The 27825-nt window shown below is 46.2% G+C and overlaps 2 protein-coding genes across 6 annotated transcripts; one reads left to right on the forward strand and one right to left on the reverse strand.

The window, feature by feature from the left end:
• Positions 1 to 1664, reverse strand: LOC105496278 (reactive oxygen species modulator 1). 3 transcript variants are annotated; one of them, XM_011766540.2, is made up of 3 exons: positions 1535 to 1664; positions 1224 to 1354; positions 1 to 187 (listed from the first exon to the last, which is right to left on the reverse strand). In XM_011766540.2, the coding sequence occupies exons 2-3, from the start codon at positions 1352 to 1354 to the stop codon at positions 79 to 81; spliced, it is 240 nt and encodes a 79-aa protein (XP_011764842.1). In that variant the 5' UTR covers positions 1535 to 1664; the 3' UTR covers positions 1 to 78. The 3 variants fall into 3 exon arrangements, with proteins under 3 accessions (XP_011764842.1, XP_011764841.1, XP_070935540.1); XM_011766539.3 differs by having other exon boundaries at positions 1530 to 1664; XM_071079439.1 differs by lacking the exon at positions 1535 to 1664 and having other exon boundaries at positions 1224 to 1516.
• LOC105496279 (NFS1 cysteine desulfurase) lies at positions 1656 to 27081 on the forward strand. Of its 3 annotated transcripts, none has more exons than XM_011766544.3 (13): positions 1656 to 1794; positions 2397 to 2506; positions 3188 to 3304; positions 4529 to 4612; positions 11376 to 11528; positions 12857 to 12950; positions 13969 to 14103; positions 19671 to 19828; positions 20256 to 20361; positions 20441 to 20522; positions 21186 to 21269; positions 22336 to 22425; positions 26366 to 27081. In XM_011766544.3, exons 1-13 carry the CDS (start codon positions 1698 to 1700, stop codon positions 26427 to 26429), a joined length of 1374 nt encoding a protein of 457 aa, XP_011764846.1. In that variant the 5' UTR covers positions 1656 to 1697; the 3' UTR covers positions 26430 to 27081. The 3 variants fall into 3 exon arrangements, with proteins under 3 accessions (XP_011764846.1, XP_011764843.1, XP_011764844.1); XM_011766541.3 differs by having other exon boundaries at positions 1688 to 1821; XM_011766542.2 differs by lacking the exon at positions 1656 to 1794 and adding an exon at positions 1949 to 2242.
• Positions 27082 to 27825: the final 744 nt, after the last annotated feature.

Below are 27825 nucleotides of genomic sequence, written 5' to 3' on the forward strand. Positions count from 1 at the left end.
TGACTACTCAAAGACTTTCTTTTATTAGTACGTGGGCTGGGATGGATGGGAAGGGATAGATGTAGTGGGCAACCATGGTTAGCATCGGATGCCCATCCCAATGGCCATGAATGTGCCAAACGTGCCGCCACTCTGCATCATGGTTTTCCCAATGCCGCCCATCAGCTCTCGACCCCGCATTCCGATCCTGAGGAGGAAACCAAGATGGGGCTATTTGGTAACAAAAATACCAGAAAGAGTATTAACTGCTCCTTTCCAATTTTTTGCTAACACTAGTCTAGCAACCCCTACATCTCATTTTCCACTTACTGGATATTACCTCTTACTACCTGGGGTAGGTAATGAGAAGGAAAAAGATCCATCTGGGTCTCCAGGGAATTCTGGTGGATGTCATATTAACTGCCTTCAGTTTGTGGAAGGCAGCAGATGCAGTGTAAAATACATAGGCAGAGAAACCAGTTTTTTGGACTGGTGTTGCCTGCAGGTTAAATAAGACCCAATAAAGACATCTATCTTTTAGTTTCTTGTTAATGATTTTGGAGTAAGGTTGGGGTTCAAGAGCCACCTCTGCAATTTACACGTAGTGTGAAGTGTAAAATGGGCATCTCATTATTTACAGGATTTTGAAAACTACAGGATTTAGTACAGTGCTTAACATAGAGTAAGTGCTCGGTAAATGGTAATTTACAATCTGGAGATAGAGCAATAACAGCTCCTAAATGTGAAAATGACTTTCAGAGTGTAAAGTTTGACTGCTTTATCTCTGTTGTATCCTGTATCCACAATAGTAAAACCGCTGAACAAGTTTCTTTCCTCATGCGCAATTGGAAATAAAAATAAAAGCAACAGTAGTAACCAGTTACTGAGCACTTAATATGTGCCAGATTCTGTGCAAAGTATGCTGATCGAATTTTTAGATCTCTATAAGGTAGACGCTGTCTTCATTCTACACTTAAGGAAACCCAGTCTCCAACTTGCCTAAAGTCACCGAACCAGTAAGAAAAGGGCCAGAAAGCAGTTTGACTCTAAAGCTCAAATTCTTAAGCACTGACCCTTCCAACCTGACCTTTCAGATTGAAGGTGGTTTGGAATGAGTCTGGCTCGCGATGGGACAGAGAGGGAAGTCTAAAGGGTTAGGAGGCTGTGTTCAGGCTCCAGGCCGAATGGGGTAGGGCCGGAAGATCTGGTTGTCCTACCCAGAGATCACCGCCCGCGCCCCTCACCTGAGACAGGAAAAGGTGCCGAAGAGCGCCCCGGCCGCCATGCCCACGGCGCAACCCATCACGAAGCCCATCTTGACGCGGTCGAAGCAGCTTGGCTGGGACTGTCCGTAGGGACCCACGGCCACCGGCATCTGCGGGGGATAGGAAAGTGTGGGCCCAGGCGCTGGCCCAAGAGTCGGGCGTGGACGGAGGCGGCAGGCGGGAAGTGGGCCCAAGGGCTCGGGGGAAGTCAGGGAAGGAAAATCCATGGGTAGCCCGACTCCAACACCCTCTTCGCGTTCCGGCCCCGCGTCGCCCTGCGCCTACCTCACCTAGCTCGCGGCCTCGGTCGCTCAGCTCTACGTCTCTCCCGGAAAACGACTGGGAGGGCGCTCGAGGCCCGATGAATCGCTTCCGGATCACGGGGAAGCACTTCCGGGAGCCTGGGGCCCAGGACCGTAGCAGCTTCGGAAGGTGGGCTCTGCCAGCGGGACCATGCTGCTCCGAGCCGCTTGGAGGCGGGCGGCAGTGGCGGTGACAGCGGCTCCAGGGCCGAAGCCCGCGGCGCCCACTCGGGGGCTGCGCCTGCGCGGTACGCTTGGGTCCCGCTCTCCGGGAGGTGCGGACCTGTCCCCTCCGCGCGGCGACGCAACTGAATATTCCGGAGCCTTCCTGTCCACCCTGCTGCCCAGACTCTCTGACCCTTTCTCTCAAACGACACATCCCTCAGACTTTCTTAGGCGGGTCCCCGAGCGGTTGACCCCTGCGCACCACCCCTCGCACCCTGCGCGACAGGCCCCCAGAGCCGTGGAGGCGCGTCCTTCAGACCGCTCCTGGCCAAGTTACAGATGCTGCTCTGGGCTCCCGTGCAGACCGTTAGCTTCGGTCAGAAGGGGCTGCACCTACTCTGGCTCCACGTTCCTTCTAAATGGCTTGGCCCTTTACAGTCTTCCTCCCTAGGAGGCCATTTGAATATCACCTCAACAGCCCCTCCAGGAACCCTCTCTCCCTCTCCTTTACCTCCTTTTACAGCGTGTCAGGTATCTTCTGCTGTTTTCTTTCCATTGAGATTCGACCCCAGCATCCCTTACACTTATCTCACCCCCAGCCAGATTTTTCCTTCTGCCCTTTGGATGCCATGCGTTCATAGTTGCCTTCGGTCTTACTTGGCCACTCCATTCCATTTTTTGTCAGTTGGAGATCATGCTCCTCAGTCTGCTGTTCCCGCAGATACAACCGCTGCCCCGGAGGCGGGGCCAGTGCTGCGACCTCTCTATATGGATGTACAAGCTACAACTCCTCTGGTAAGGATGGAGCTTTTCCCAAGGCTGTTTATTAGGAAGTAAATGATGGGCGTGACCACGCAAAGCAATGGCTGAATCCCTGGAGAAGTGAGAGCCATGAAGGTGTGCTGGAAAAAGCACTGAGCCAGGAGTCAGGAGGCTTAAATTTGAGGCAACTGGCAGTGGCTTTACTACTCACCAGCGATTGACCTTGGTCAAATCACTTCAGCGCAGGCTCTATCGTAGTAGTTGAAAGCATGGGCTCTGGAATGAGCAGAACCACCACTTAGTAACTGTGTGAACTTGGACAAGTTTTAAATGGGTTAAAAGACTAATGCAAGTTTTCACCAGTGTGTGACAAGGGGTATTTGCCTAGGCCCTGTCCTGTCCCAGCCCCTTGTAGATCACATTGCCTGGTGGGAATGGAAACACCAGCAGAAACAGATGTCGGAACAAGGCAGTGTTTGTAGACTACCTGAGGGGAGGCAGAACGATCTGAGTTGGGATGGGTTGTGAGTGGGAGTGTATTAGGTTGATAGTTGGTGGGTAGTTTTGTGGGAACAAAAGAATGTTTGAGGCCTCCTCTAGGCAGTGCCTGAGGGGTTCAGAGTGTCTTGAGGCAGGGTGGGCAGGTCTGAGGGGTGGAGGGGGACCTGAATTGACTATGGTCTCAAGGAAAATGATCTGTTCTGTTGTGCTCAGGACCCCCGGGTGCTTGATGCCATGCTCCCTTACCTAATCAACTACTATGGGAACCCACACTCCCGGACACATGCATATGGCTGGGAGAGTGAGGCAGCCATGGAACGTGCTCGCCAGGTTAGTACACAGGAGTCTAGGAAGTTCTAAGGTCAGACGGGGCAGTGGCCTGTGGGAGGCATTTCCTTCTTGGTAGGTGTGCATGGATGTAGAAGTGGTTTTGGATTCTTTCTGGAAGAGATTCAGAGAGCAGCCTTGGAGTTTGACTGCAGGCATTTGATTAGTTCCCATATTTCCTGGCTAAATGACTTGGGCAAGTTATCTAATTTCTCTAAGCCTTATTTTCCTCACATTTAAAATGGAGATTCTACTCTGTAGGGTTACTGGGTGGGTTAAATAAGACCATGTTGGTAAAGTGTTTATTAACACAACACCGATAAGTAAGAAGTACTATAAGTAGTAAGAGCTCAATAGTTCTTTTTTTTTTTTTTTTTAAGAGGTGGAGTTTTCACATGTGTTGCCCAGGTTGTAGTGCAGTGGTGCGCAATCTTGGCTCACTGCAACCTCTGCCTCCCAGGTTCAAGTGATTCTCCTGCCTCAGCCTCCCAAGTAATAGGTATTACAGGCACACGCCACCATGCCTAGCTAATATTTTTGTATTTTTATTTATTTATTTATTTAGTATTATTATTATTTTTTGAGACAGAGTTTTGCTCTTGTTGCCCAGGCTACAGTGCAGTGGCACAATCTTGGCTCACTGCAACCTCCGCCTCCCAGGTTCAAGCAGTTCTCCTACCTCAGCCTCCCAAGTAGCTGGTATTACAGGCGTGCGCCACTACACCTGGGGAATTTTGTATTTTTAGTAGAGATGGGGTTTCTCCATGTTGTTCAGGCTGGTCTTGAACTCCTGACCTCAGGTGATCCACCCATCTCGGCCTCCCAGAGTGCTGGGATTACAGGCGTGAGCCACCGTGCCCGGCCTAATATTTTTGTGTTCTTAGTAGAAATGGAGTTTCACCATGTTGACCAGGTTGGTCTCGAACTCCTGACCTCAGGTGATCTTTCCACCTTGGCTTCCCAAAGTGCTGGGGTTACAGGGGTGACCCACCACACCTGGCCAATAGTTAATTAAAAAAAAAAAATTATTAGTTTGCATTGGGCTGGAAAAGAGCCTGGGATCTGGGATATAACTAGAATTTGATTCTAGTAGGTGCAGAGCTTCATCCAGGGCAATTTGGTGAATGCAGTGGAGCTCTTCTTGCTCCAGGGCTGTCCCACCTGTGTCTGCAGCTCTATTTCTGCCTGGGGAACTGATGTTATATATCTCTGTTTCTTGACTTGCAGCAAGTAGCATCTCTGATTGGAGCGGATCCTCGTGAGATCATTTTTACTAGTGGTGCTACTGAATCCAACAACATAGCAATTAAGGTAAGAGAAGGGAACCAGAGGGCATATGTGGGCTTTCCTGACCTGGGAGATAGTGTCCGTCCACCTCATTTGGACTCGTATATGTATTTCACAGCCACCCATCCCCACCCTATTGTGAAGAGACGGCTTACACTCTTTCTGATTTGTTGCTTCCTTTAACTCTTTGCAGTCTACTCTTAAGTCTTTCCTCCTGTTGGTCTGAGTTGAGTGAGGTAATTGGATAGCAAAGGAGGTGGCCCTCAGGCCATTAACCATTTGTCTGGCAGTTACTTCAGAGAGTGGATAATGGTGATTGAACCGTTTCTCCATTCTTTTTTTTTTTTTTCTTTTTTTTTTTTTGAGAGAGAGTCTCACTCTTGCCAGGCTGGAGTGCAGTGGCACAATCTCGGCTCACTGCAACCTCCGCCTCCCAGGTTCAAGTGATTCTCCTGCCTCAGCCTCCCGAGTAGCTGGCACTACAGGCGCCCGCCACCATGCCCAACTAATTTTTGTATTTTTAGTAGAGACGGGGTTTCACCATGTTGGCCAGGATGGTCTCAATCTCTTGACCTCATGATCCGCCTGTCTTGGCCTCCCAAAGTGCTGGGATTACAGGTGTGAGCCACCATTCCCAGCCTTTCTCCATTCTTTTTATCTAGTAACAACAAGTTATATGTGTGATTTCAAGGCTGCCCTCCTCTCAGCCTTCCTTTTTCTTTCTAATCAGATCTATTTGCAAGAAGTTCCTCCTGTTTCTTTAGATATCTCCATTTTGAAGTGCTTGTCTTTGTGGTGCCCTCCGCAGGCATTCACATGGTCTTCCATTCTGGGATCAGTCATTTTGTCCTTGGTACATAAAAGATCTTTGGTGCTAATGCAAGGAAAATGATACTTTTAGTAGTCATGTTGGTGTTTCATAGAACATAATCACATTTCACTGGGCCTGGTTGCCAGGATTACTTGAGTAAATGCCAAGGCTCTGATAAATTGTGGCCTGCTGTAGTTTGAACTCTGGCTCCACTCAGTCTCATCTTTGTCTTTGAACTGTGCTTCCAGCATTGGTTTCTTTGACCTTGGCCTGAATGTAGGAGGCCTAGGACGGGCTTCAGGGTCATCAGCACTCTGCCTGATCATGTTAGCAGGAAGACGTCTTTCCTTGGGACTGCAGAGACCACAGAGTCAGGGTGAAGGTTCCTCCAAAGGTGGAGATGGTTTCTGATGGAGAGCATTTTCAAAACTTTGAAAATATTTTCTTTGGAAGTCTCCACAGATTCCAAACCTATAGGTCAAGGATCGCTAAGAGTACCTGTGATGGTGTTTCCTTTAATCTCCATAATTGATAGAGTAAAATAATCTGTAAGTTATTAAATAAATCTACATCATGGATAACTGAGATAAAATAAGGTGTGTGGGTGGTGAAATGTCATCTAAATGAAATTTTTTAAACAACTGTAACATTTTGAACTACCATCACCATCCCACAACTTTTTTTTTTTTTTTTTTGAGACAGAGTCTTGCTCTGTCGCCCAGGCTGGAGTGCAGGGGCATGATCTCAGCTCACTGCAAGCTCTGCCTCTTGGGTTCACGCCATTCTCCTGCCTTAGCCTCCTGAGTAGCTGTGACTACAGGCGCCTGCCACCACGCCCGGCTAATTTTTTGTATTTTTAGTAGAGATGGGGTTTCACCATGTTAACCAGGATGGTCTCGATCTCCTGACCTCATGATCCTCTCGCCTTGGCCTCCCAAAGTGCCCCGCAACCATTTTTACATTACTGATGTAAATACTTTTTGGGATAAAATAGAGTATAAATCAATTATACATGTTTCTCATTTATGTTCTTTGTCCTCATGCACAGACCATTTTTACAAAGTTATAATTTTGGCCTATATGTTTTAATATTCTGCTTTTATTTTATTTATTTATTTATTTATTATTTTTTATTTATTTATTTATTTTTTTGAGACGGAGTCTCGCTCTGTAGCCCAGGCTGGAGTGCAGTGGCCGGATCTCAGCTCACTGCAAGCTCCGCCTCCTGGGTTCACACCATTCTCCGGCCTCAGCCTCCCGAGTAGCTGGGACTACAGGTGCTGCCACCTCACCCGGCTATTTTTTGTATTTCTTAGTAGAGACGGGGTTTCACCGTGTTAGCCAGGATGGTCTCGATCTCCTGACCTCGTGATCCGCCCATCTCGGGCTTCCAAAGTGCTGGGATTACAGGCTTGAGCCACCGCGCCCGGCCTATTTATTTATTATTTATTTATTTTTTGAGACGGAGTCTCGCTCTGTCACCCAGGCTGGAGTGCAGTGGCCGGATCTCAGCTCACTGCAAGCTCCGCCTCCCGGGTTCACGCCATTCTCCTGCCTCAGCCTCCTGAGTAGCTGGGACTACAGGCGCCTGCCACCTCGCCTGGCTAAGTTTTTTTTGTATTTTTAGTAGAGACGGGGTTTCACTGTGTTAGCCAGGATGGTCTCGATCTCCTGACCTTGTGATCCGCCCGTCTCGGCCTCCCAAAGTGCTGGGATTACAGGCTTGAGCCACCGCGCCCGGCCCATTTATTTATTTTTTAACAAGCCAGAGTCTTGGCCGGGCCCAGTGGCTCACACCTATGATCCGAGCGCTTTGGGAGGCTGAGATGGGCAGATCACCTGAGGTCAGGAGTTCGAGACAGGCCTGACCAACATGGTAAAACCCCATCTCTACTAAAAATGCAAAAACTAGCCAGGTGTGATGGCGCACGCCTGTAATTCCAGCTACTTGTGAGGCTGAGGCAGGAAAATCCCTTGAACCCAGAAGGCGGAGGTTGCGGTGGGCTGAGATGGCGCCATTGTACTGTAGCCTGGGCAACAAGAGCGAAACTCTGTCTCAAAAAAAAAAAAGAAAAAAAAGACACGGTCTTACTCTGTCACCTAGGCTGGGGTGCAGTGGCACAATCGCAGCTCACTGGAGCGTTGAACTCCTGGACTCAAGCGATCCTCTCATCTTAGCCTCACAAGTAGCTAGGCTTACAGGCGTGTAGTTGCGTGCTTGGCTAATTTTGTTATTTTAATTTTTGTAGAGATGGAGGTCTCACTATGTTGCCCAGGCTGGTCTTGAACTTCTGGGCTCATGTGATCCTCCTGCCTTTGCCTCCCAAAGTTCTGAGATTACTTCCTTGAGCCACTGCACCTGGCTTTGTGTTCTGCTGTTAAAGGTAATATTCTTTTATAAGCTCTGGGGGGAGATGCACATTTTCTTTTAAGTTTTTAGTTTTTGAAAAATAATTCTGTCACATGTGGTGTGTTTTTTTAAAACCAATGGAAAAATTTTAAATGAAGTGTAGGCATTCGGTCACACCTGTAATCCTAGCACTTTGGGAGGCTGAGGCAGGCAGGTTGTCTGAGCTCTGGAGTTCGAGACCACCCTGGGCAACATGGGAAAACCCCATCTCTACTAAAAAATACAAAAAATTAGCCAGGCATGGTGGCCATAATCCCAGCTACTTGGGAGGCTGAGACACGAGAATTGCTTGAACTCGAGAGGCAGAAGGTGCAGTGAGCTGAGATCACGCCACCGCACTCCAGCCTGGGTGACAGAATGAGACCGTCTCAAAAAAATAAATAAATAAAAATAAAATAAAATAAAATGAAGTGTAAATCTTCCTCTCCTTCCCCGAGGACCCCGCTCCCTGGTCCTGTTCTACAAAGTTGATACTATTAATTCTTTTTTTTTTCTTTTTCTTTTTTTTTTGTTTTGTTTTTTTTAGAGGGAGTCTCGCGCTGTCGCCCAGGCTGGAATGCAGTGGCCGGATCTCAGCTCACTGCAAGCTCCGCCTCCCGGGTTTGCGCCATTCTCCTGCCTCAGCCTCCTGAGTAGCTGGGACTACAGGCACCCGCCACCTCGCCCGGCTAGTTTTTTGTATTTTTTAGTAGAGATGGGGTTTCACCGTGTTAGCCAGGATGGTCTTGATCTCCTGACCTCGTGATCCGCCCGTCTCGGCCTCCCAAAGTGCTGGGATTACAGGCTTGAGCCACCGCGCCCGGCCATTTTTTTTTTTTTTTTTCTTTTTCAAGGGAGAGTCTCACTGTGGCACCCAGGCTGGAGTGCAGTGACGTAATCTTGGCTCACTGCAACTTCTGCCTCCAGGGTTCAAGTGATTATCCTGCTTTATCTTCCCAAGTAGCTGGGATTACAGGAGCCTGCTACCACGCCCAGCTAATTTTTGCATTTTTAGTAGAGACAGGGTTTCACCATGTTGACCAGGCTGGTCTCGAACTTCTGACCTCAGGTGATCCACCTGCCTCAGTGTCCCAAAGTGCTGGGATTACAGGTGTGAACCACCGCTCCTGGCCCCTTTTTTTTTCTTTCCTTTTTTCTGTTTTTTAAGACAGTCTTGATCTCACCCAGGCTGGAGTGCAGTAGCCAGATCTCAGCTCATGGCAGCCTTGACCTCCTTGGCTCAGGTGATCCTCCTGAGTAGCTGGGACTACATGCCAGGCTTTTTTTTTTTTTTTTTTTTTTAGTATAAATTAAGTCTCACTATGTTGCCCAGGCTGGTCTTGAACTCCTGAGCTCAAGTGATCCTCCTGCCTTAGCCTCCCAAAGTGGTGGGATTACAGGCATTGACTACCACTACATTCAGCCTCTTTTTTTTCTTCTTTTTTTTTTTTTTTGACACAGAATCTCGCTCTGTCGTCCAGGCTTGAGTGCAGTGGCTCGATCTCGGCTCACTGCAAGCTCCACCTCCCGGGTTCACGCCATTCTCTTGCCTCAGCCTCCCAAGTAGCTGGGACTACAGGCGCCCGCCACCATGCCTGGCTAATTTTTTGTATTTTTAGTAGAGATGGGTTTCACTGTGTTAGCCAGGATGGTCTCGATCTCCTGACCTTGCGATCTGCCCGCCTCGGCCTCCCAAAGTGCTGGGATTACAGGCATGAGCCACCGCGCCCAGTCTCTATTTTCTTTTTTCTAAATTAATTAATTAATTTATTTTGAGACAGAGTCTCACTCTGTCGCCCAGGTTGGAGTGCAGGGGTGTGATCTCGGCTCACTACAACCTCTGCCTCCTAGGTTCAAGCGATTCTCCTGCCTCAGCCTCCTGAGTAGCTGGGATTACAGGTGCGTGCTACCACACCTCGCTAATTTTTGTATTTTTATTTATATTTATTTATTTATTTTTTGAGAAAGAGTTTTACTCTTGTTGCCCAGGCTGAAGTACAATGGCGCAACCTCGGCTCACTGCAGCCTCCGACTCCTGGGTACAAGCGATTCTCCTGCCTCAGACTCCAGAGTATCTGGGATTACAGACATTTACTACCACACCTGGCTAATTTTTGTATTTTTTTTAAGTAGAGACAGGGTTTCTCCATGTTGATCAGGCTGGTTTCGAACTCCCAACCTCAGGTAATCTGCCCTTCTCAGCCTCCCAAAGTGCTGGGATTTACAGGTGTGAGCCACTGTACCCGGCCATTTTTGTATTTTTAGTAGAGACGGGGTTCCACCATGTTCATCAGGCTGGTCTCAAACTCCGGATCTCGTGATTGATTGCCTGCCTCAGCCTCCCAAAGTTGTGAGATTATAGGCATGAGCCACTGCACCTGGCATCCTATTTTTTTTTTTTTTCTTTTTGAGACGGAGTCTCACTCCATTGCCCAGGCTGGAGTGCAATAGCACTCTTCACTCACTGCAACCTCCGCCTCCTGGTTTCAAGTTATTCCCCTCCCTCAGCCTCCTGAGGAGTTGGGATTATAGGTGCGTGCCACTGGGCCTGGCTTATTTTTTTATTTTTAGTAGAGATGGGGTTTCTACATGTTGGCCAGGCTGGTCTCAAACTGGTGATCTCCTGACCTTAGGTGATCCGCCCGTCTCGGCCTCCCAAAGTGCTGGGATTACAGGCGTGAGGCACTGCACCTGGCCACTGTTTTTTTTTCTTAAATGAGATAAATGGTTTTTTAAATTTCTTGTAATAGTTGAAATTCCAGAAATTTTTTAATGTACCTTTATTGTTTCTTCTGATATTAACAGTAATACCTACTCATGACTTTGTTTACTGTTATATCACTGGCACCTAGAAAATTACTTGGGATACTGGAGGTGCTAAATATTGGTTGAATGAATGAATCATAAATTCCAATAATATAGAGAACTCTAAACACATTTTCACTGCTAATTTGCTGTATATTTCTCCAGATTTTTAAATACCTACATTAATCTGTATACTATTATCATTTTAATAGATTTTATTTTTTATAGCAGTTTTAGGTTCACAGCAAAATTGAAAGGAAGGTACAGAAATTTCCTATATATGCCCAGCCCCAGGTATGCACAGCCTTCTGCCATTATTAGCATCTTCCATCAAGTGGTACATTTGTTCCAATTGACGACCTGGTATGGATACATCATTATCACCCAAAGTCCATAGCTTATATTAGGAATCACTGGTGTTGTACATTCTGTGGGTTTGGACAAATGTGATTTATTCTAGTGAATTACTGAACTTGAGCGGGCTTCGGGAAGCTCTGAATTTGTATTTGACTGGGCAGAAGTATGGGTAGCTTGAGACCCCTGGGACTTATGTCTGGTATCTGAACTAGGGGCAGTCTTATGTGATTGAGCCCTTAATCCATGGGGTTTTCACTAAGTCTGCAGAGTTAGCCTCAGAATTGAATTATAGGATACTCAGTTGGTATGAAAGAACTGGTGTTGGAGCATACTGTTCTTGCCCATTTTTCCTTTACAAATGATGTTGAAGTCATTGCTGTCTCTCTCAGTATGTTCTCCTTCCATCTATCACCACCAATTTCTAGGGGGTGGCCCGATTCTACAGGTCACGGAAAAAGCACTTGATCACCACCCAGACAGAACACAAATGTGTCTTGGACTCCTGCCGTTCACTGGAAGCTGAGGGCTTTCAGGTCACCTACCTCCCAGTGCAGAAGAGTGGGATCATTGACCTAAAGGTAGGAGTGGCTATTGGCAGGAGGAGCAAAAATGGAGGAACTTGGCTTCAGCTTGTAAATTTCTCTTTTGGGCCCTAGCTGGAGCTTGAAGGAATGGATCTAACAGGATGAAGTTTAGAGAAATGGGCCTGGCAGAGAATGAGATCATGTTCCCCTTGAGTGTGTACTGTCCTCCTTTTCTCTGGAGGACTTGTTTCTTTTTCTTTTTTTTCTTTTTTTTTTTTTTTTTTGAGATGGAGTCTCGCTCTTTTGCCCAGGCTAGAGTGCAGCTCACTACAAGCTCCACCTCCCGGGTTCACACCATTCTCCTGCCTCAGCCTCCCAAGTAGCTGGGATTGCAGGCGCCCACCACCACGCCCAGCTAATTTTTTGTATTTTTAGTAGAGATGGGGTTTCACCGTGGTAACCAGGATGGTCTCGATCTCCTGACCTCGTGATCTGCCTGCCTCAACCTCCCAAAGTGCTGGGATTACAGGCATGAGCCACAGTGCCCAGCCTTCCTTTTTTTTTTTTTTTTTTTGAGGCAAAGTCTCGCTCTGTCATCCAGGCTGGATTGCAGTGGTACAATCTCGGCTTACTGTAACTTCCACCTCCTGGGTTTAAGCATTTCTCCTGCCTCAGGCTCCGAAGTAGCTGGGACTACAGGTGTGCACCACCAGGCCCAACTAATTTTTGTATTTTTAGTAGAGATGGAGTTTCTCCATGTTAACCAGGCTGGTCTTGAACTTCTGACCTCAGGTGATCCACCCGCCTCAGCCTCCCAAAGTGCTGGGATTACAGGCGTGAGCCATTGCGCCCAGCCTTGATTAGCTTTTTTCACTAATCATAAGTCTTTGGGAATTCATTCCTTGCTGCATGTGCCAGTAGTTTGTTCCTTTTGATTGATAAGTAGTAGTCCATGTTATGGATGTACCAAAATCATCTGTTGAAGGACATCTGGGTAGTTTCTAGGTTTTTGCTATTATGAATAAAGTTACTGTGAACATTTGTGTAAGATGTTTTGTGAATTTAATTTTCATTTCTCTGGGATAAATGCCCATGCGTACAGTTACTGGGTTGTATGGTAATTTCATGTTTAGTGTGATGAGCAACAGAAACTGTCAAATTCTTTTCCAAAGTGGTTGTGACATTTACATTCCCACTAACAATGTATGAACCATTCAGAGTCTGTGCATCCTCACCAACATTTTGTGTTGTCACTGTTTTTAGTTAACTATTCAGATAGGTATGTAGTGTAAGACTCCTTTTCATGACTAAGCTTGCCTATATTCTGATTTAGGAGGACTTTGTTTGCACTATCTAGTCACCTTACTCCTGCATATCCCTAGGAACTAGAGGCTGCTATCCAGCCAGATACTAGCCTGGTCTCAGTCATGACTGTGAACAATGAGATTGGAGTGAAGCAGCCCATTGCCGAAATAGGTGAGTATCATGGCTTATCCCTGATCCCTGCCCACTATGGCGGTCTGTATGATGTAGTAGACTGAGAGCTGTAATACTCTGTGGAGTGTAGTTAGGAAATCAAGTGAAAGAGAGCCTAAGTGCTTTGTTCAAGGACATTGTAAGTATCACAGGCAGTATTTGAATCTAGGTCTATTACCATTTTTTTTTTTTTTCATTGAGACAGAGTGTCACTCTGTTGCCTAGGCTGGAGTGCAGTGGTGTGATCTCAGCTCCCTGCAACCTCCACCCCCTGGGTTCAAATGATCCTCCCGCCTCAGCCTCTCAAGTAGTGGGACTACAGGTGTGCACCACTATGCCTGGCTAATTTTTGTATTTTTAGTAGAGATGGGGTTTTGCCATGTTGGCCAGACTGGTCTCGAACTCCTAACCTCAGGTGATCTGCCCTCCTTGGTGTCCCAAAGTGCTGGGATTACAGGCATGAGCCACTGCGCCCCGCCAGGTCTAGTACCTTTTATGGTTTTTAATTTTATTGCAGTTGCTGCCAAAACCAACCACAAAACAAAAAAGCCTTCTACCCTTTTTCATTTTAGAACATCTTTTTATTATCCCCACATAGAGCTCACCCTGTAATTTCTTCAGGCACGTTAGCACAAAGATCTCTTAATCTTTTTTTTTTTTTTTTTTTTTTTTTTTAATCAAAAGGGATCTAGAAACTAATCTGACATTTTGAAAGACTGGTGTTAATGAGGTGGTAAGAATCGTATGCATGAGAGTATCAGGAGTGTTTTGATCTGGTGTTTTGCCCTTCATCTTTTTTATTCTAAAGAAGGGAAGCTACTGAGAGACAGAGGGAGGAAGGAAGAAGGGGGAGGAGAGAAGGAAAAGAAGAGGGAGAAGGGGTGGAAGGACGGAGGGGAGGAGTTTAATATTGACAGAGGTCATTTACTGTTGTTGGAGATAATTCACAGTGCACTGTGGGACAGTGACAGATAACTTTCCAACATTGTGCTGTGGGTCTTCCCCTCTGTTTCCTCAGGGCAGATTTGCAGTTCCAGAAAGGTGTATTTCCATACTGATGCAGCCCAGGCTGTTGGAAAAATCCCACTTGATGTCAATGACATGAAAATTGATCTCATGAGCATCAGTGGTCACAAAATCTACGGTCCCAAAGGTACCAGCCCCTCTAGAGTTCTTTCTGTACCTTACAGCAAGACCTTTGATAGGTGTTTGTCAGAGTCATTTGGGACTACTATTGCTCTCAGAGGAAGTTGTACATTCAGAGTCCCTTGTAGAATGCAAATGTCATTTAGCAATAGGCAGAAACACTTGCCTGTTTGTAGACCTTAGCAGTTACTATACATCAGGCCATTCTTTCTTGCTGACTTTAACAAATCCTTAGCAAGCGTGTAGATCTTAATTTGGTTGAGGAGAAAGGGGTTTTGTCAAATCAAATTTATCTAGATAAGCCCAGCTATCTTGTTTTCCCCACTATGATGTGCAGAGCAGCTATTTGAGTCCTTCATTCCCAGTGTCTTGCTATAGCTCAGGGGAAGATTGCATGGGATTTGACATCTCTTTGTGTTTATTATGATTATGATTTTTTTTTTTTTTTTTTTTTTTTTTTTTTTTGAGACGGAGTCTTGTTCAGTCGACCAGGCTGGAGTGCAGTGGTATGATCTGGGCTCACTGCAAGCTCCCTCCTGGGTTCACGCCATTCTCCTGCCTCAGCCTCCCGAGTAGCTGGGACTACAGGCGCCCACCACTACGCCTAGCTACTGTTTTTGTATTTTTAGTAGAGACGGGGTTTCACCGCATTAGCCAGGATGGTCTCGATCTCCTGACCTCGTGATCTGCCCGTCTCAGCCTCCCAAAGTGCTGGGATTATAGGCATGAGCCACCACACCCAGCTATCTTTGCGTTTATTCTTAGAATACTTCATAGTCTGTTACCCTGTTAAGTCTCTCATGGATACTTATTTGTTCCCTATGGTCCTGTTGGAATGTGTTCAAGCTTGAGTTATGCCTCTTTCCCTTAACCCTCGGGAATAGACTGTTGTCCTCTGTTTTGTGAAGGTAACCATAAAATATCAATATAAAATATAACTCCTCTTTCTCAAGTGAGGGCCTTTTTTGGGTTGATGTCTTTGCTGGTATCCTTTTTGTACCTGCAGGGTGTGTTATCTGGGTGTATACTTTGTGGAAGTAGGTATAATAGCTTCTGGAAGTATGGAAGATGGCTTCTGAGGGTTCCCAGAGGTTGTAAAGAGTGTTTTTTGTGAGCTATTATTTCAAAAAGCTCAATAAGAATTCTATCTTTTAATAAAATGTTGCTTTTATTGGCTTTTATTGTAGATAAGTCTTTTTGATAAAAACCAATGAACTCAGGCTGGATACCCTATTCTTCATCATGTCCTATTTCACATTATATGCCTGTGTTAAAACATCTCGTGGGCTGGGCACGGTGGCTCACGCCTGTAATCCCAGCACTTTGGGAAGCCAAGGCAGGTGGATCACGAGGTCAGGGGTTCAAGACCAGCCTGATCAACATGGTGAAATCTCATCTCTACTAAAAATACAAAAATTAGCCGGGTGTGGTGGCGTGTGCCTTTAATCCCAGCTACTCAGGAGACTGAGGCAGGAGAATCGCTTGAACCCAGGAGCCGGAGGTTGCAGTGAGCCGAGATCGTGCCACTGCCTGGGTGACAGGCAAGACTCCCTCTCAAAAACAAAAAAAAATTTCATGTACTCCATAATATATATATCTCCTATGTACTCACAAAAATTAAAAAAAAAACACCAATGAACTCATTGATCAGAAGCTCTGATCAACACTTACATGTGTACAGGTATCCCTCATTATCTGACCTCCTGCTTTCCAAGCCCAGAATCTAAATAGATTTAGATAATGTGGTATTCTTCACTGTCCAGACATGGTATTTGAGCACTTGCTGTTTGAATTCGGGAACTGTATAGACTCAGATAGTATAAGATTCTTGAATTTTTTAAAATGGAGAAATGAAATAATTCTTAATAAATACAGTTTAGTACATTATTTTATTCATTTGTTTTATAGGGACAAGGTCTCACTCTGTCGCTCAGGCTGGAGTGCAGTGGTGCTATCCTACCTTGCCGCAGCTTCAATCTCCTGGGCTCAAGCAACCCTCCTACCCCAGCCTCACCAGTAACTAGCACTACAGGTGTGCACCAACACCCTAGCTAATTTTTTTTTCTTTTTCTTTTTTTTGTTTTTTTGAGACAAAGTCTTACTCTGACGCCCAGGCTGAAGTGCAGTGGTGTGGTCTTGGCTCACTGCAACCTCTGCCTCCCGGGTTGAAGGGATTCTTCTCCCTCAGCTTCCTGAGTAGCTGGGATTACAGGCCCACCGTGCCCAGCCACACCTGGCTAATTTTTTTTTTTTTTTTTTGAGACGAAGTCTTGCTCTTGTCCCCCAGGCTGGAGTGCTATGGCGAGATCTCAGCTCACTGCAACCTCTGCCTCCCGGGTTCAAGCGATTCTCCTGCCTCAGCCTCCTGAGTAGCTGGGATTACAGGTGCCTGCCACCACACCTGGCTAATTTTTGTATTTTATTTTATTTATTTTATTTTATTTTATTATTTTATTTTTGAGATGGAGTCTCGCTCTGTCACCCAGGCTGGAGTACAGTGGCGCCATCTTGGCTCACTGCAAGCTCTGCCTCCAGGGTTCTTGCCATTCTCTTGCCTCAGCGTCCCAAGTGGCTGGGACTACAGGTGCCTGCCACCACGCCCGGCTAATTTTTTTTTGTGTGTGTATGTGTTTTTAGTAGAGATAGGGTTTTACTGTGTTAGCCAGGATGGTTTCGATCTCCTGACCTCGTGATCCACCCGCCTCGGCCTCCCAAAGTGCTGGGATTACAGGCGTGAGCCACCGTGCCCGGCCTAAGTTTTGTATTTTTAGTAGACATGGGGTTTCACTATGTTGGCCACGCTGGTCTTGAACTCCTGACCTCAGGTGATCTGCCCCCTTCGGCCTCCCAAAGTGCTAGGATTACAGGTGTAATCCTGCTCACGGCCTAATGCGTGGCTAATTTTTAAAACAGTTTTTGTAGAGATAGAGGTTTCACTATGTTACTCAGGCTTGAATTCCTGACCTCAAGCAACTCTCCTGCCTCAGTCTCCCAAAGTGCTGGGATTACAGGCATGACCCACTGCACCCAGTTTATTTAAAATCTGGTGTCCTTCATAATAAATTTGGAAACCACTGCCTTAATTTTTATAGTACCTCCATTCTCAGCATAAACAGTTTTTCTGTGTGGGAGAAGAACTGTCAAGTGCCAATTCTATTCAGAAGCCCTGATTACTTGGTGAATAACTTCGCACGCTCATGCTCATATTTTGGCACAAAATTTCTGTAATTAGGCTTGTTTAGTCACAGGTTATACACATTTTTAAGTTTTTTGTTTTTTGAGTCAAGGTCACTCTGTTGCCCAACCTGGAGTGCAGTGAATGTCACAATCATAGCTCACAGCAGCTTTGACCTCCTAGGCTCACGTGATCCTCCTGCCTTAGCCTCCAGGGTAGCTGGGACTATAAGTGCATGCCACCATGCCCAGCTAAATTTTAATTTTTTTTTTTTTTTTGTAGACACGGTGTCTCACTATGTTTCTCAGGCTTGTCCCAAACTTCTGGTCTCAAGTGATTGTCCTTCCTTGGCCTCCCAGAGTGCTGGGATTATAGTCATGAGCCACCATGCCTCACCAATTTTTTTTAAATTTTGATTTTATTTTGAAAAAGTAATATTCATGTGGTTCAAAATTCAAAAACTATAAAAAGTGCACAGACAGCTGGGCGCAGTGGCTCATGCCTGTAATTGCGGCACTTTGGAAGGCCAAGGCGGGCGGATCACGAGGTCAGGAATTTGAGACCAGCTTGGCCGACATGGTGAAACCCCATCTCTACTAAAAATACCAGATTAGCCGTGTGTGGTGGCAGGTGCCTGTAATCCCAGCTAATCAGGAGGCTGAGGCAGGAGAATCACTTGAACCCGGGAGGTGGAGGTTGTAGTGAGCCAAGATCACGCCATTGCACTCCAGCCTGGACAACAGAGCAAGACTCTGTCTCAAAAAAAAAAAAAAAAAAGGCACAGACACAAGTCTACCTCTCACCTCTGTCCTCCAGCTATGCAGTTCCCTTCTGGGGAGATAATTTCTTTCTTTTTTTTTTCTGATTTTCTCTCGTTATGGGAAGGCAATTTCTTGGGTTTTTCTACAATTACCTATGTGTTTACAAACAAGTATATGCTTCTCCACCCATCTTTTTTATCCAGATGATAGCATACTGTACTCACTGTTTTGATCTTGCATTTTTCACCTAATAATACGTCTTTTTTTTTTTTTTTTTTTTTATTGCGACAGGGTCTTGCTGTGTCACCCAGGCTGGAGTGCAGTGGTGTAATCTTGGCTCACTGCAACCTCTGGCTCCCAAGTTCAAGCAAGTCTCCTGCCTCAGCCTCCTGAGTAGCTGGGATTACAGGCACGTGCCACTACACCCAGCTAATTTTTGTATTTTTAGTAATTACGGGGTTTCACCATGTTGGTCAGGCTGGTCTCAAACTCCTGTCTTCATGATCTGCCCGCCTCAACTGCCCAAAGTGCTGGGATTACAGGTGTGAGCCACCATATCCGGCCCATAATACATCTTTTTTTTTTTTTTTTTTTGATAATGGAGTTTCGCTCTTGTTGCCCAGGCTAGAGTGCAATGGCACCATCTCAGCTCACCACAACCTCCACCTCCCTAATAGCTGGGATTATAGGCATGTGCCACCATGCCCGGCTAATTTTGTATTTTTAGTAGAGACGGGGTTTCTCCATGTTGATTAGGCTAGTCTCGAACTCCCAACCTCAGGTGATCCGCCCACCTCGGCCTCCCAAAGTGCTGGTATTGCAGGCGTGAGCCACTGCACCTGGCCAATACATTTTTTTTTAAAGCTAAAGCTAAAGTACAGACTTTATTTGAATTTCACCAGTTTTCTAACAATGTATCTTGGAGATTTTATGGTATCAGTTCAGAACAAGCTTCCTCTTTTTTTTTTTTTTTTGGAGATGGAGTCTTGCTCCGTCACCCAGGCTGGAGTGCAGTGGCATGATCTCAGCCCACTACAACCTCTACCGCCTGGGTTCATCTTGTGTCTGAGCCTCCCAAGTAGCTGGGATTGCAGATGCCTGCTACCGTGTTTGGCTAATCTTTGTATTTTTAGTAGAGACAGGGTTTCACCATGTTGACCAGACTGATTTCAAACTTCTGACCTCAGGTGATCTGTCCGGCTTGGCCTCCCAAAGTTGGGATTATAGGTGTGAACCACCACACCCGGCGTCCTCATTCTTTTATACACCTGCTTGGTATTTCATTGTATGGACATGTCGTAATCTATTTGACCATTACCTGATGATGGACATCTAAGTTGTTTCCAGTCTTTTTGCTATTACGAATAATACTATAATGTATGATGGCATTTCATATAGCATAGGGAGCTACTTTAAACCATTTTGATCATTACTCCTTCTGGCATTTATCTTCCAGATGTTAAATAATTTTCTAAATACTATGCTTTTATTGCTGTTTCTTCTTTTCCCTTAAAATTTTTTATTTAGAAAAATTTCATGCTTACAGAAAAGTTGAAATAATATTTTGATCCCTTTGGAAAGATATATTTTGTTTTATCTACTTTTCTCTCTTTTTTTGTAACAAACTTTGTTTCCCAGGGGTTGGTGCCATCTACATCCGTCGCCGGCCCCGTGTGCGTGTGGAGGCCCTGCAGAGTGGAGGGGGGCAGGAGCGGGGTATGCGGTCTGGGACAGTGCCCACACCCTTAGTGGTGGGGCTGGGGGCTGCGTGTGAGGTGGCACAGCAAGAGATGGAGGTATGGGGAGAGCAGTTCCCTCCCACAACTTCTTCCCCTGCGCTGGGTCTCCTATTTAGAGGCTTCTCAGCATGACTGAGGCAGATTTCAGCAGGGAGAGAAGGCTTAAGAAAACTCTTCCTTGTCCTGGTGCTACCTACCTTGTTCTGAGGGAGGCATTATGAGCTCCAAAACCCATGGCCTTTTAGTAGTTATCAGCTCATTTATTTCTGGATAAGTAAATGAACCCTTTGTCCAGTTATCAAGTGCCTTTTGCATACCAGGCACTATGCTCAGTACTGGAGATACAGTGTTCTCCATGAGTACATAGGATGATAGGTGGGGCTGATACATAGTCACTTCTGGTTATAGGAGAAGGGTTTCTCAAACTATGTCTTTCTGAGCTGGTTGATGGTTTTTGCCTAATCCTTCCCTACCTGCTCCTTAGTATGACCACAAGCGGATCTCAAAGTTAGCAGAGCGGCTGATACAGAATATAATGAAGAGCCTTCCAGATGTGGTGATGAATGGGGACCCTGAGCACCATTATCCCGGTATGGACTTGCTCTTCTATCCTCATTCTGGTAGTGGCTGAGACTCTGAGACCTCTCTCACAGTATTTCTTTCCTACAGGCTGTATCAACCTCTCCTTTGCATATGTGGAAGGGGAGAGTCTGCTGATGGCACTGAAGGACGTTGCCTTATCCTCAGGGAGGTGAGCTGGACGGCATAGATAGGGCCTGCGGCAGGGCCACTTAGAAGAGTCATATAGGCTATTAAGCTTCCCAGTGTGGAGATGATAGGCATAAGAGCTCTTGATTAAGGGTAAAGGTCATTTTGTAAGTGCCTCTTTTTTTTTGGTTGGCTGGGTAGCTGGGTACAGACTGAAGTTTACCACCCTAGGAAGGCTTCCTGGGGTAGAATTTTGTGCCTTTTATGGTCCCAGGGGATGTATGTATCTGTTTTGGGGTAACACTAGCAGTTCTGTTACAGACCTCCAGAATTGAAGATGCTCCAAAGGCCACTAAGTGTTTGGCTGCCCTTCAGGCTGGTGCAGATGGTGTATTGTGTCCTGGGGAAGTGAGCACATGGTCCTCTGCTGCCTCTTCTTGTCAAACCCATGTGGTATCATGCTGTCACACTTTGCCAGCGTCCTTGCTCAAGGAAGTCATCCACCATGGGGGCCAGAGGAGCTAGGTTCACACATCTAGGATGTGCAGGGTAGCATCAGGTCCTTTAGTTCTGCCAGATTAGAAGGTCTCTTGTTTTTTCCAGGGTATGACTCCAGGGCCCTGGGGGATGGGAACAAGACTGAGGGTTTGTGACTAAAAGCAGATGTGGATGATGAAATTAACAAGGCTCGTGTCTCTCTCCTCAGTGCCTGCACCTCTGCATCCCTGGAGCCCTCTTATGTCCTCAGAGCAATTGGCACTGATGAGGATTTAGCGCACTCTTCTATCAGGTCAGTGAGTTGAGCTGCAAGGCATTCTCTTACATTTTTCTTTTCTTTTTTTTTTTTTTTTTTTTTTGAGACGGAGTCTCGCTCTGTCGGCCAGGCTGGAGTGCGGTGGCCAGATCTCAGCTCACTGCAAGCTCCGCCTCCCGGGTTTACGCCATTCTCCTGCCTCAGCCTCCCGAGTAGCTGGGACTACAGGCGTCCACCACCTCCCCCGGCTAGTTTTTTGTATTTTTAGTAGAGACGGGGTTTCACCGTATTAGCCAGGATGGTCTTGATCTCCTGACCTCGTGATCCGCCCGCCTCGGCCTCCCAAAGTGCTGGGATTTCAGGCTTGAGCCACCGCGCCCGGCCTCTCTTACATTTTTTCATCTCCTGTTACAATTTTTTTTCTTTTTCCACCCCGAAGTTTTTCTCAATCTAGTTCTCCTTATCTCTTCTTATAACCTTGTGAAAGTTTATAGAGCAGTGGTTCTCAGACTTCATTGAGTATCACCTGGGAAGTTTGGGAAATATGATATCTGAGTCCCACATTCAGATGGTCTGATTCACTAGGTCTGGGGGAGGAATAGAAAACATCTCAGGTGATTTTAATGTGGGTGATCTGTAGACCATGTTCTTTTTTTTTTTGAGACAGAGTCTTACTCTGTTGCCCAGGCTGCAGTGCAGTGGCATGATCTCAGCTCACTGAAATCTCTGCCTTCCAGGTTCAAGCAATTCTCCTGCCTCAGCATCCTGAGTAGCTGGGACTACAGACATGTGCCACCAGACACAGCTAATTTTTATGTTTTTAGTAGAGACGGGGTTTCACCATGTTGGCCAGGCTGGTCTCAAACTCCCGACCTCATGTGATCTACCCGCCTCAGCCTCCCAAAGTGTTGGAATTACAGGCATGATCCACCATGCCTGGCCGATCTGTATACCATGTTCTGAGAAACTCTGCCCTAAAGGAAGGACCATGTTCTTCTCTCCATATCTTTTGTGTTGTAGATCTTTAGTGATTATTTGCGGAATGAATTTATCCCAGTGCCAGAGCTCTGATGGGGAGCCATTCTCCTGTGCCTTTTTTCAGGTTTGGAATTGGCCGCTTCACTACAGAGGAGGAAGTGGACTACACAGTGGAGAAATGCATTCAGCATGTGAAGCGTCTTCGAGAAATGAGGTATACATACTGTATCAGAGACCCTCTGGAAGAAACTATTGCTGTCTCCCCTCTTGTCCTTAGGCTATGTGTTTACACTGTCAATACCAAAGTTCAAGAGTACTTGGATTTTAGGATTTAGAGATTCCACAAAGCAAGAAAGTGGATCTTCTTGGCTACTTGCTTTCACAATGAGAAAGCGTTTTTAAAAACTAAAGAACTAGGCTGGGCGCGGTGGCTCACGCCTGTAATCCCAACACTTTGGGAGGCTGGCCAAGGTGGGCAGATCACCTGAGGTCAGAAGTTCGAGACGAGCCTGACCAACATGGAGAAACCCCGTCTCTACTAAAATACAGAAAAATTAGGCGAGTGTGGTGGCGCATCCCTATAATCCTAGCTACTTGGGGGGCTGAGGCGGGAGAATCGCTTCAACCTGAGAGGGGGAGGTTGCGGTGAGCCAAGATTATGCCATTGCACTCCAGCCTGAGCAACAAGAGCCAAACTCTATCTCAAAAAAATAATAATAATAATAAAATAAAGAACTAGATGAATACAGGTAATGCAGCTAGTATTTTTTTTTTTTTTTTCCGAGACAAGTTCTTGCTCTGTCATCCAGGCTGGAGTGCAGTGGCACAATCACACCTCACTGCAACTTGCACCTCCCAAGTTCAAGTGATCCTCCCACCTCAGCCTCCCAAGTAGCTGGTACTACAGGCATGTGCCACCATGCCTGGCTAGTTTTTGTATTTTTTGTAGGGACGGAGTTTTGCTATGTTGCCCAGGCTGGTCTCAAACTCCCGGGCTCAAGCAGTCCTCCTGCCTTGGCTTCCCAAAGTACTGGGATTATAGGCACAAGCCACTGCACCTGGCCCAGGTAGTATTCTTCATTATGATTATTATTATCTTTAGAGAAAGTGTCTCATTCTGTCATCCTGGCTGGAGTGCAGTGGCACAGTTGTAGCTCACTGTAACTTTGGACACTTGGGCTCAAGTTATCCTCCTGCCTCAGACTCCCAAGTAGCTAGGACTACAGTTGTGTGCCCCCACACCTAGCTAATTTTAAAAATATACTTTTTGTGGTCGGGCACAGTGGCTCACGCCTGTAATCCCAACACTTTGGGAGGCCGAGAAGGGCGGATTGTGAGGTCAGGAGATCGAGACCATCCTGGCTAACATGGTGAAACCCCGTCTCTACTAAAAATACAAAAAACTTAGCCAGGTATGGTGGCAGGCGCCTGTAGTCCCAGCTACTTGGAAGACTGAGGCAGGAGAATGGCATGAACCCAGGAGGCGGAGCATGCAGTGAGCTGAGATCGTGCCACTGTACTCCAGCCTGGGCGACAGAATGAGACTCCGTCTCAAAAAAAAAAAAAAAAATATATATATATATATATATATATATATATTTTGTAGAGCTGGGGGTCTCCCTATGTTTTCCAGGCTGGTCTTGAACTCCTGGGATCAAGCCATCCTCCTGCCTTGGCATCCCAAAGTACTGGGATTACAGGCATAAGCCACTGTGCCCAGTCCCTCATTATTTTTACGGATAGTATTTCTTTTCTTTTTTTTTTTGAGACCGAGTCTCACACTGTCAGCCAGGCTGGAGTTCAGTCGTGCGATCTCGTCTCACTGCAATCTCTGCCTCCTGGGTTCAAGCGATTCTCCTGCCTCAGCCTGGGAATATAGGCACACGCCCTGCTAATATTTTGTATTTTTAGTAGAGACGGGGTTTCACTATATTGGCCAGGCTGGTCTCAAACTCCTGACTTCGTGATCTGTGTGCCTCGGTCTCCCAACGTGCTGGGATTACAGGTGTGAGCCACCACACCCAGCCTCTATTGATTGTATTAATAGTTGTCATTGCAGCACTATCAATACATAATTAATGGTTTATAGACTAAGTATAGGAAAACTCTCTTTTTTTTTTTTTTTTTTTTTGAGATGGAGTCTCGCTCTGCTGCCCAGGCTGGAATGCAGTGGCGCGATCTCGGCTCACTGCAAGCTCCGCCTCCTGGGTTCACGCCGTTCTCCCTCCTCAGCCTCCTGAGTAGCTGGGACTACAGGCACCTGCCACCATGCCCGGCTAATTTTTGTATTTTTAGTAGAGACGGGGTTTCACCATGTTAGCCAGGATGGTCTCTGTCTCCTGACCTCGTGATCCGCCCATCTTGGCCTCCCAAAGTGCTGGGATTACAGGCGTGAGCCACCACGCCTGGCCAGGAAAACTCTCTTTAGGATATGGATTCACAGGCCAAAAAAAAAAAAAAAAAAAAAATATATATATATATATATATATAATATATACACACATATATATGTATATGTATATGTACCTGTGTGTGTGTGTGTGTGTGTGTGTGTGTGTATATATAAATAAATTAGCTGGGCATGGTGGCATGCACCTGTAATCCCAGCGACCCAGGACACTGAGGGAGGAGAATCACTGGAACCCAGGAGGCAGAGGCTGCAGTGAGCCAAGATCGTGCCACTGCACTCCAGCCTGGGCAACAGAGCAAGACTGTCTCAATCAATCAATCAATCAGTCAATCAATAAACGTGTTTATAAAGGTAATGAGATTCTTGGCCAGTCAGCTGGCACCAGAGCTTCCGCTAGTAGCCACAGAACTCATCTTCCTCCTGGGAACCTTGACACCTCTAGATTTTTTCAGAGCCTGGCTCTGTCTTAGTTAACCTTGACTTTCAGAATTCTGTTGGTCCAGTTGGTAGAGAGAGGAGTTTCAGGTATATACCCTGCTTCCCTTTATGAGCCTTCCAGGCCTTTCTGTGCTCTGGATTTTTCTTTGTAGGGTCTAGCGGTATTGCTTAAGTGTCTACATTGCTCAACTGCAGGATCCTTCCTTTGGCCTCGCTTTCTGGTATTCTGTGGTACACTGAAAAGGCATTTCTACTGACTACACGGCCAGCAAAGACTTTTATTTCCTATCTGTGTGACTTCAGCATCTGCGCCCTATTCCTTCTGACCCTTTACAAACTGAATGCAGCCTGGTCCCATTAGCTCTCAGAGTCTTATTTTGTGAGCCTATAATAATAAGTGGCCTTCCCTAAAGAGGAAGGACAGAAGGAGATGGCTAACTTTAAGGGCCATGGAAACTCTCATGAATAGAAAGGCATTCTGGGAATGTTTAGTGTAAAGGAGAGGGACATGTCAAGAATATAATGAAATTTGATAAAATTACCTGATGAAATCTAAATCATAAAATCCCATATTCATAGCACACTGAAGTAATATCTGGTCTGGAAACATTATCCAAGATATCCAAGCTTCTGCTTGGGGATTGATCAGAGCTTGGCAGAGATTTCTTAGCAGCAGCTTTTGTGTGAGATGGGTTGCTCAGGTCTAAGATCCAAGGAATTCTTTTGGATATTGGAAGCACAGGCCAACTCTGGGGAGATGAAGCTGGCAAGAACTGGGTAGGGGCACAGCATACCAAGATGATTTAGGGTTAAGCTCCACCCCTAACTGGGAACTAGAACAAAACCAAGAAACGAGTGCTGAAAAGCGGGTAATATGCGGTGGGCTGAAACTAGCTGCTTATACATGTCATTTGAAGCGAGGCTGAAACTAGATGCTTATACAAGTCTCAAGGGTCTTGGTTCCTCCAAGGGAAACCATGGCCATAAGCCTCTTACAAGTGGGATGAGAGCTTCAGGAATATGACCATGTTTGGTGTCCATTGGCTCAGGGCCCCACTGCAACTGAGCCTGAGGAACCTAGTTATTCTTGTTTGTTGGCAGTTGGGGAGAGCTCTCAGGAGAGCTGACAAGGACTTACAAGGAGCTGGGAAAGACTTGTTAACCACCTGTGTTAGGGTCTACCAGGGCAAGAGGCAGAGGACAGACAGGGACGGAAGGAAGCAAGCCATTGCTCAGGGCCTTGGTGCCAATGTTGTCCACTTCCTATCTAAGCCCTCACTCATTTAATGCCTCTTCTCTTTGGCAGCCCTCTCTGGGAGATGGTTCAGGATGGCATTGACCTCAAGAGCATCAAGTGGACCCAACACTAGAAGAATAGGGCCCTGACTTTGTGCTGGTCTGGTCCCTCCTGCCTCACCAACCCATACACAACCAGACACCTTGTTATGCCTAGTGGATGCTCCAGATTGGTATAGACCAGTTGACTTCAGCATCAGTCCACCTCTATGACAGAAACACAAGGAAACTGTCTTTCCCTAGCTTCAGCTTCTTGGGTGTGGAGCACTCCCCATTTCTTCTCAGGTCTTACAGTGTGTGGACATTTTCATCCTGAAGCCATAGAGACATTTGTTATCATATTGCTGCTTGACACATCTGTGCTCTTGGTGAGGAGAGCAAGAGGAACCAGAAGTCTCTGGTCAGGGACCATGATGCTCTGCATGGACATTTGAGTCTTCGTCTTCTGCTGCTGCTCGGCTGGACCAGCTTCTTTAACAGCAAGCATAATCCACTTCAATTTAATATTTTCTGTAGCCCCAAAGGGTATCTCTTCATATTGACTGCAGTCAGACGGAACGGACAGTTTCTTAGAGGGCTTGTCTTCTTTCTACCCTTGTCCTCTTTCCTTTCCTTTGACCTAATGGAGCTGGAAATATGTCTATGAGTCCACCAGTTATTCTAATAGTTTGTTTCCTTGAAAATTGTTAATTTCAAGACTGGAAAAATAAACTCACCTTCTATTTACTCTGTGGCTTTATGAGAGGTTGAGGGAGAAGTGGAATTGTGGAGAAGACCGCCACTCCATCTGATTTGCATAAATGACTCAGTGGGCTTTTGTATCTCTTCATTTAACAGTTTTTTGAATGCCTGCCAGGAGCCAGATTTGTTCTGGGTATTAGGAATACGCTGGTTAACAGGACCAAAAAAGACCCTGCCCTCACTGAGTTTTAAATTTTAGTGGAGAGATGGAAAATAAGAAGTAAACAAATAATGTTATAGATTGTGATAAGTGCTATGGAAGAATTAAGTGGTAAGAGGACATAACAGAGAAAACCTACCATGCTGGGTATTTGAGGAAAGCTTTTCTGAAGAGGTAGTGCTTAAAAATATGAAGAGCTCACTAATCTAGGAATGCGAGGTGAGAGAGCCTGAAGTGTGATAAAGCACAAAGTATTATACTTCAGAAACCAAGAGAAGACCATTGTAACTAGAGCTTTTCATTTGTGGGTCTGAACCCATAGGTTGATAGTTACCAGTACTTAAAGGAGAGAATATGGGGCCGGGCGCAGTGGTTCAAGCCTGTAATCCCAGCACTTTGGGAGGCTGAGGCGGACGGATCACGAGGTCAGGAGCTCGAGACCATCCTGGCTAACATGGTGAAACCCCGTCTCTACTAAAAATACAAAAAAATTAGCTGGGCACGGTGGTGCATGCCTGTAGTCCCAGCTACTCGGGAGGCTGAGGCAGGAGAATGGCGGGAGCCTGGGA

Source organism: Macaca nemestrina, chromosome 15 (genome assembly GCF_043159975.1).
Source record: "Macaca nemestrina isolate mMacNem1 chromosome 15, mMacNem.hap1, whole genome shotgun sequence".
NCBI lineage: Eukaryota > Metazoa > Chordata > Mammalia > Primates > Cercopithecidae > Macaca > Macaca nemestrina.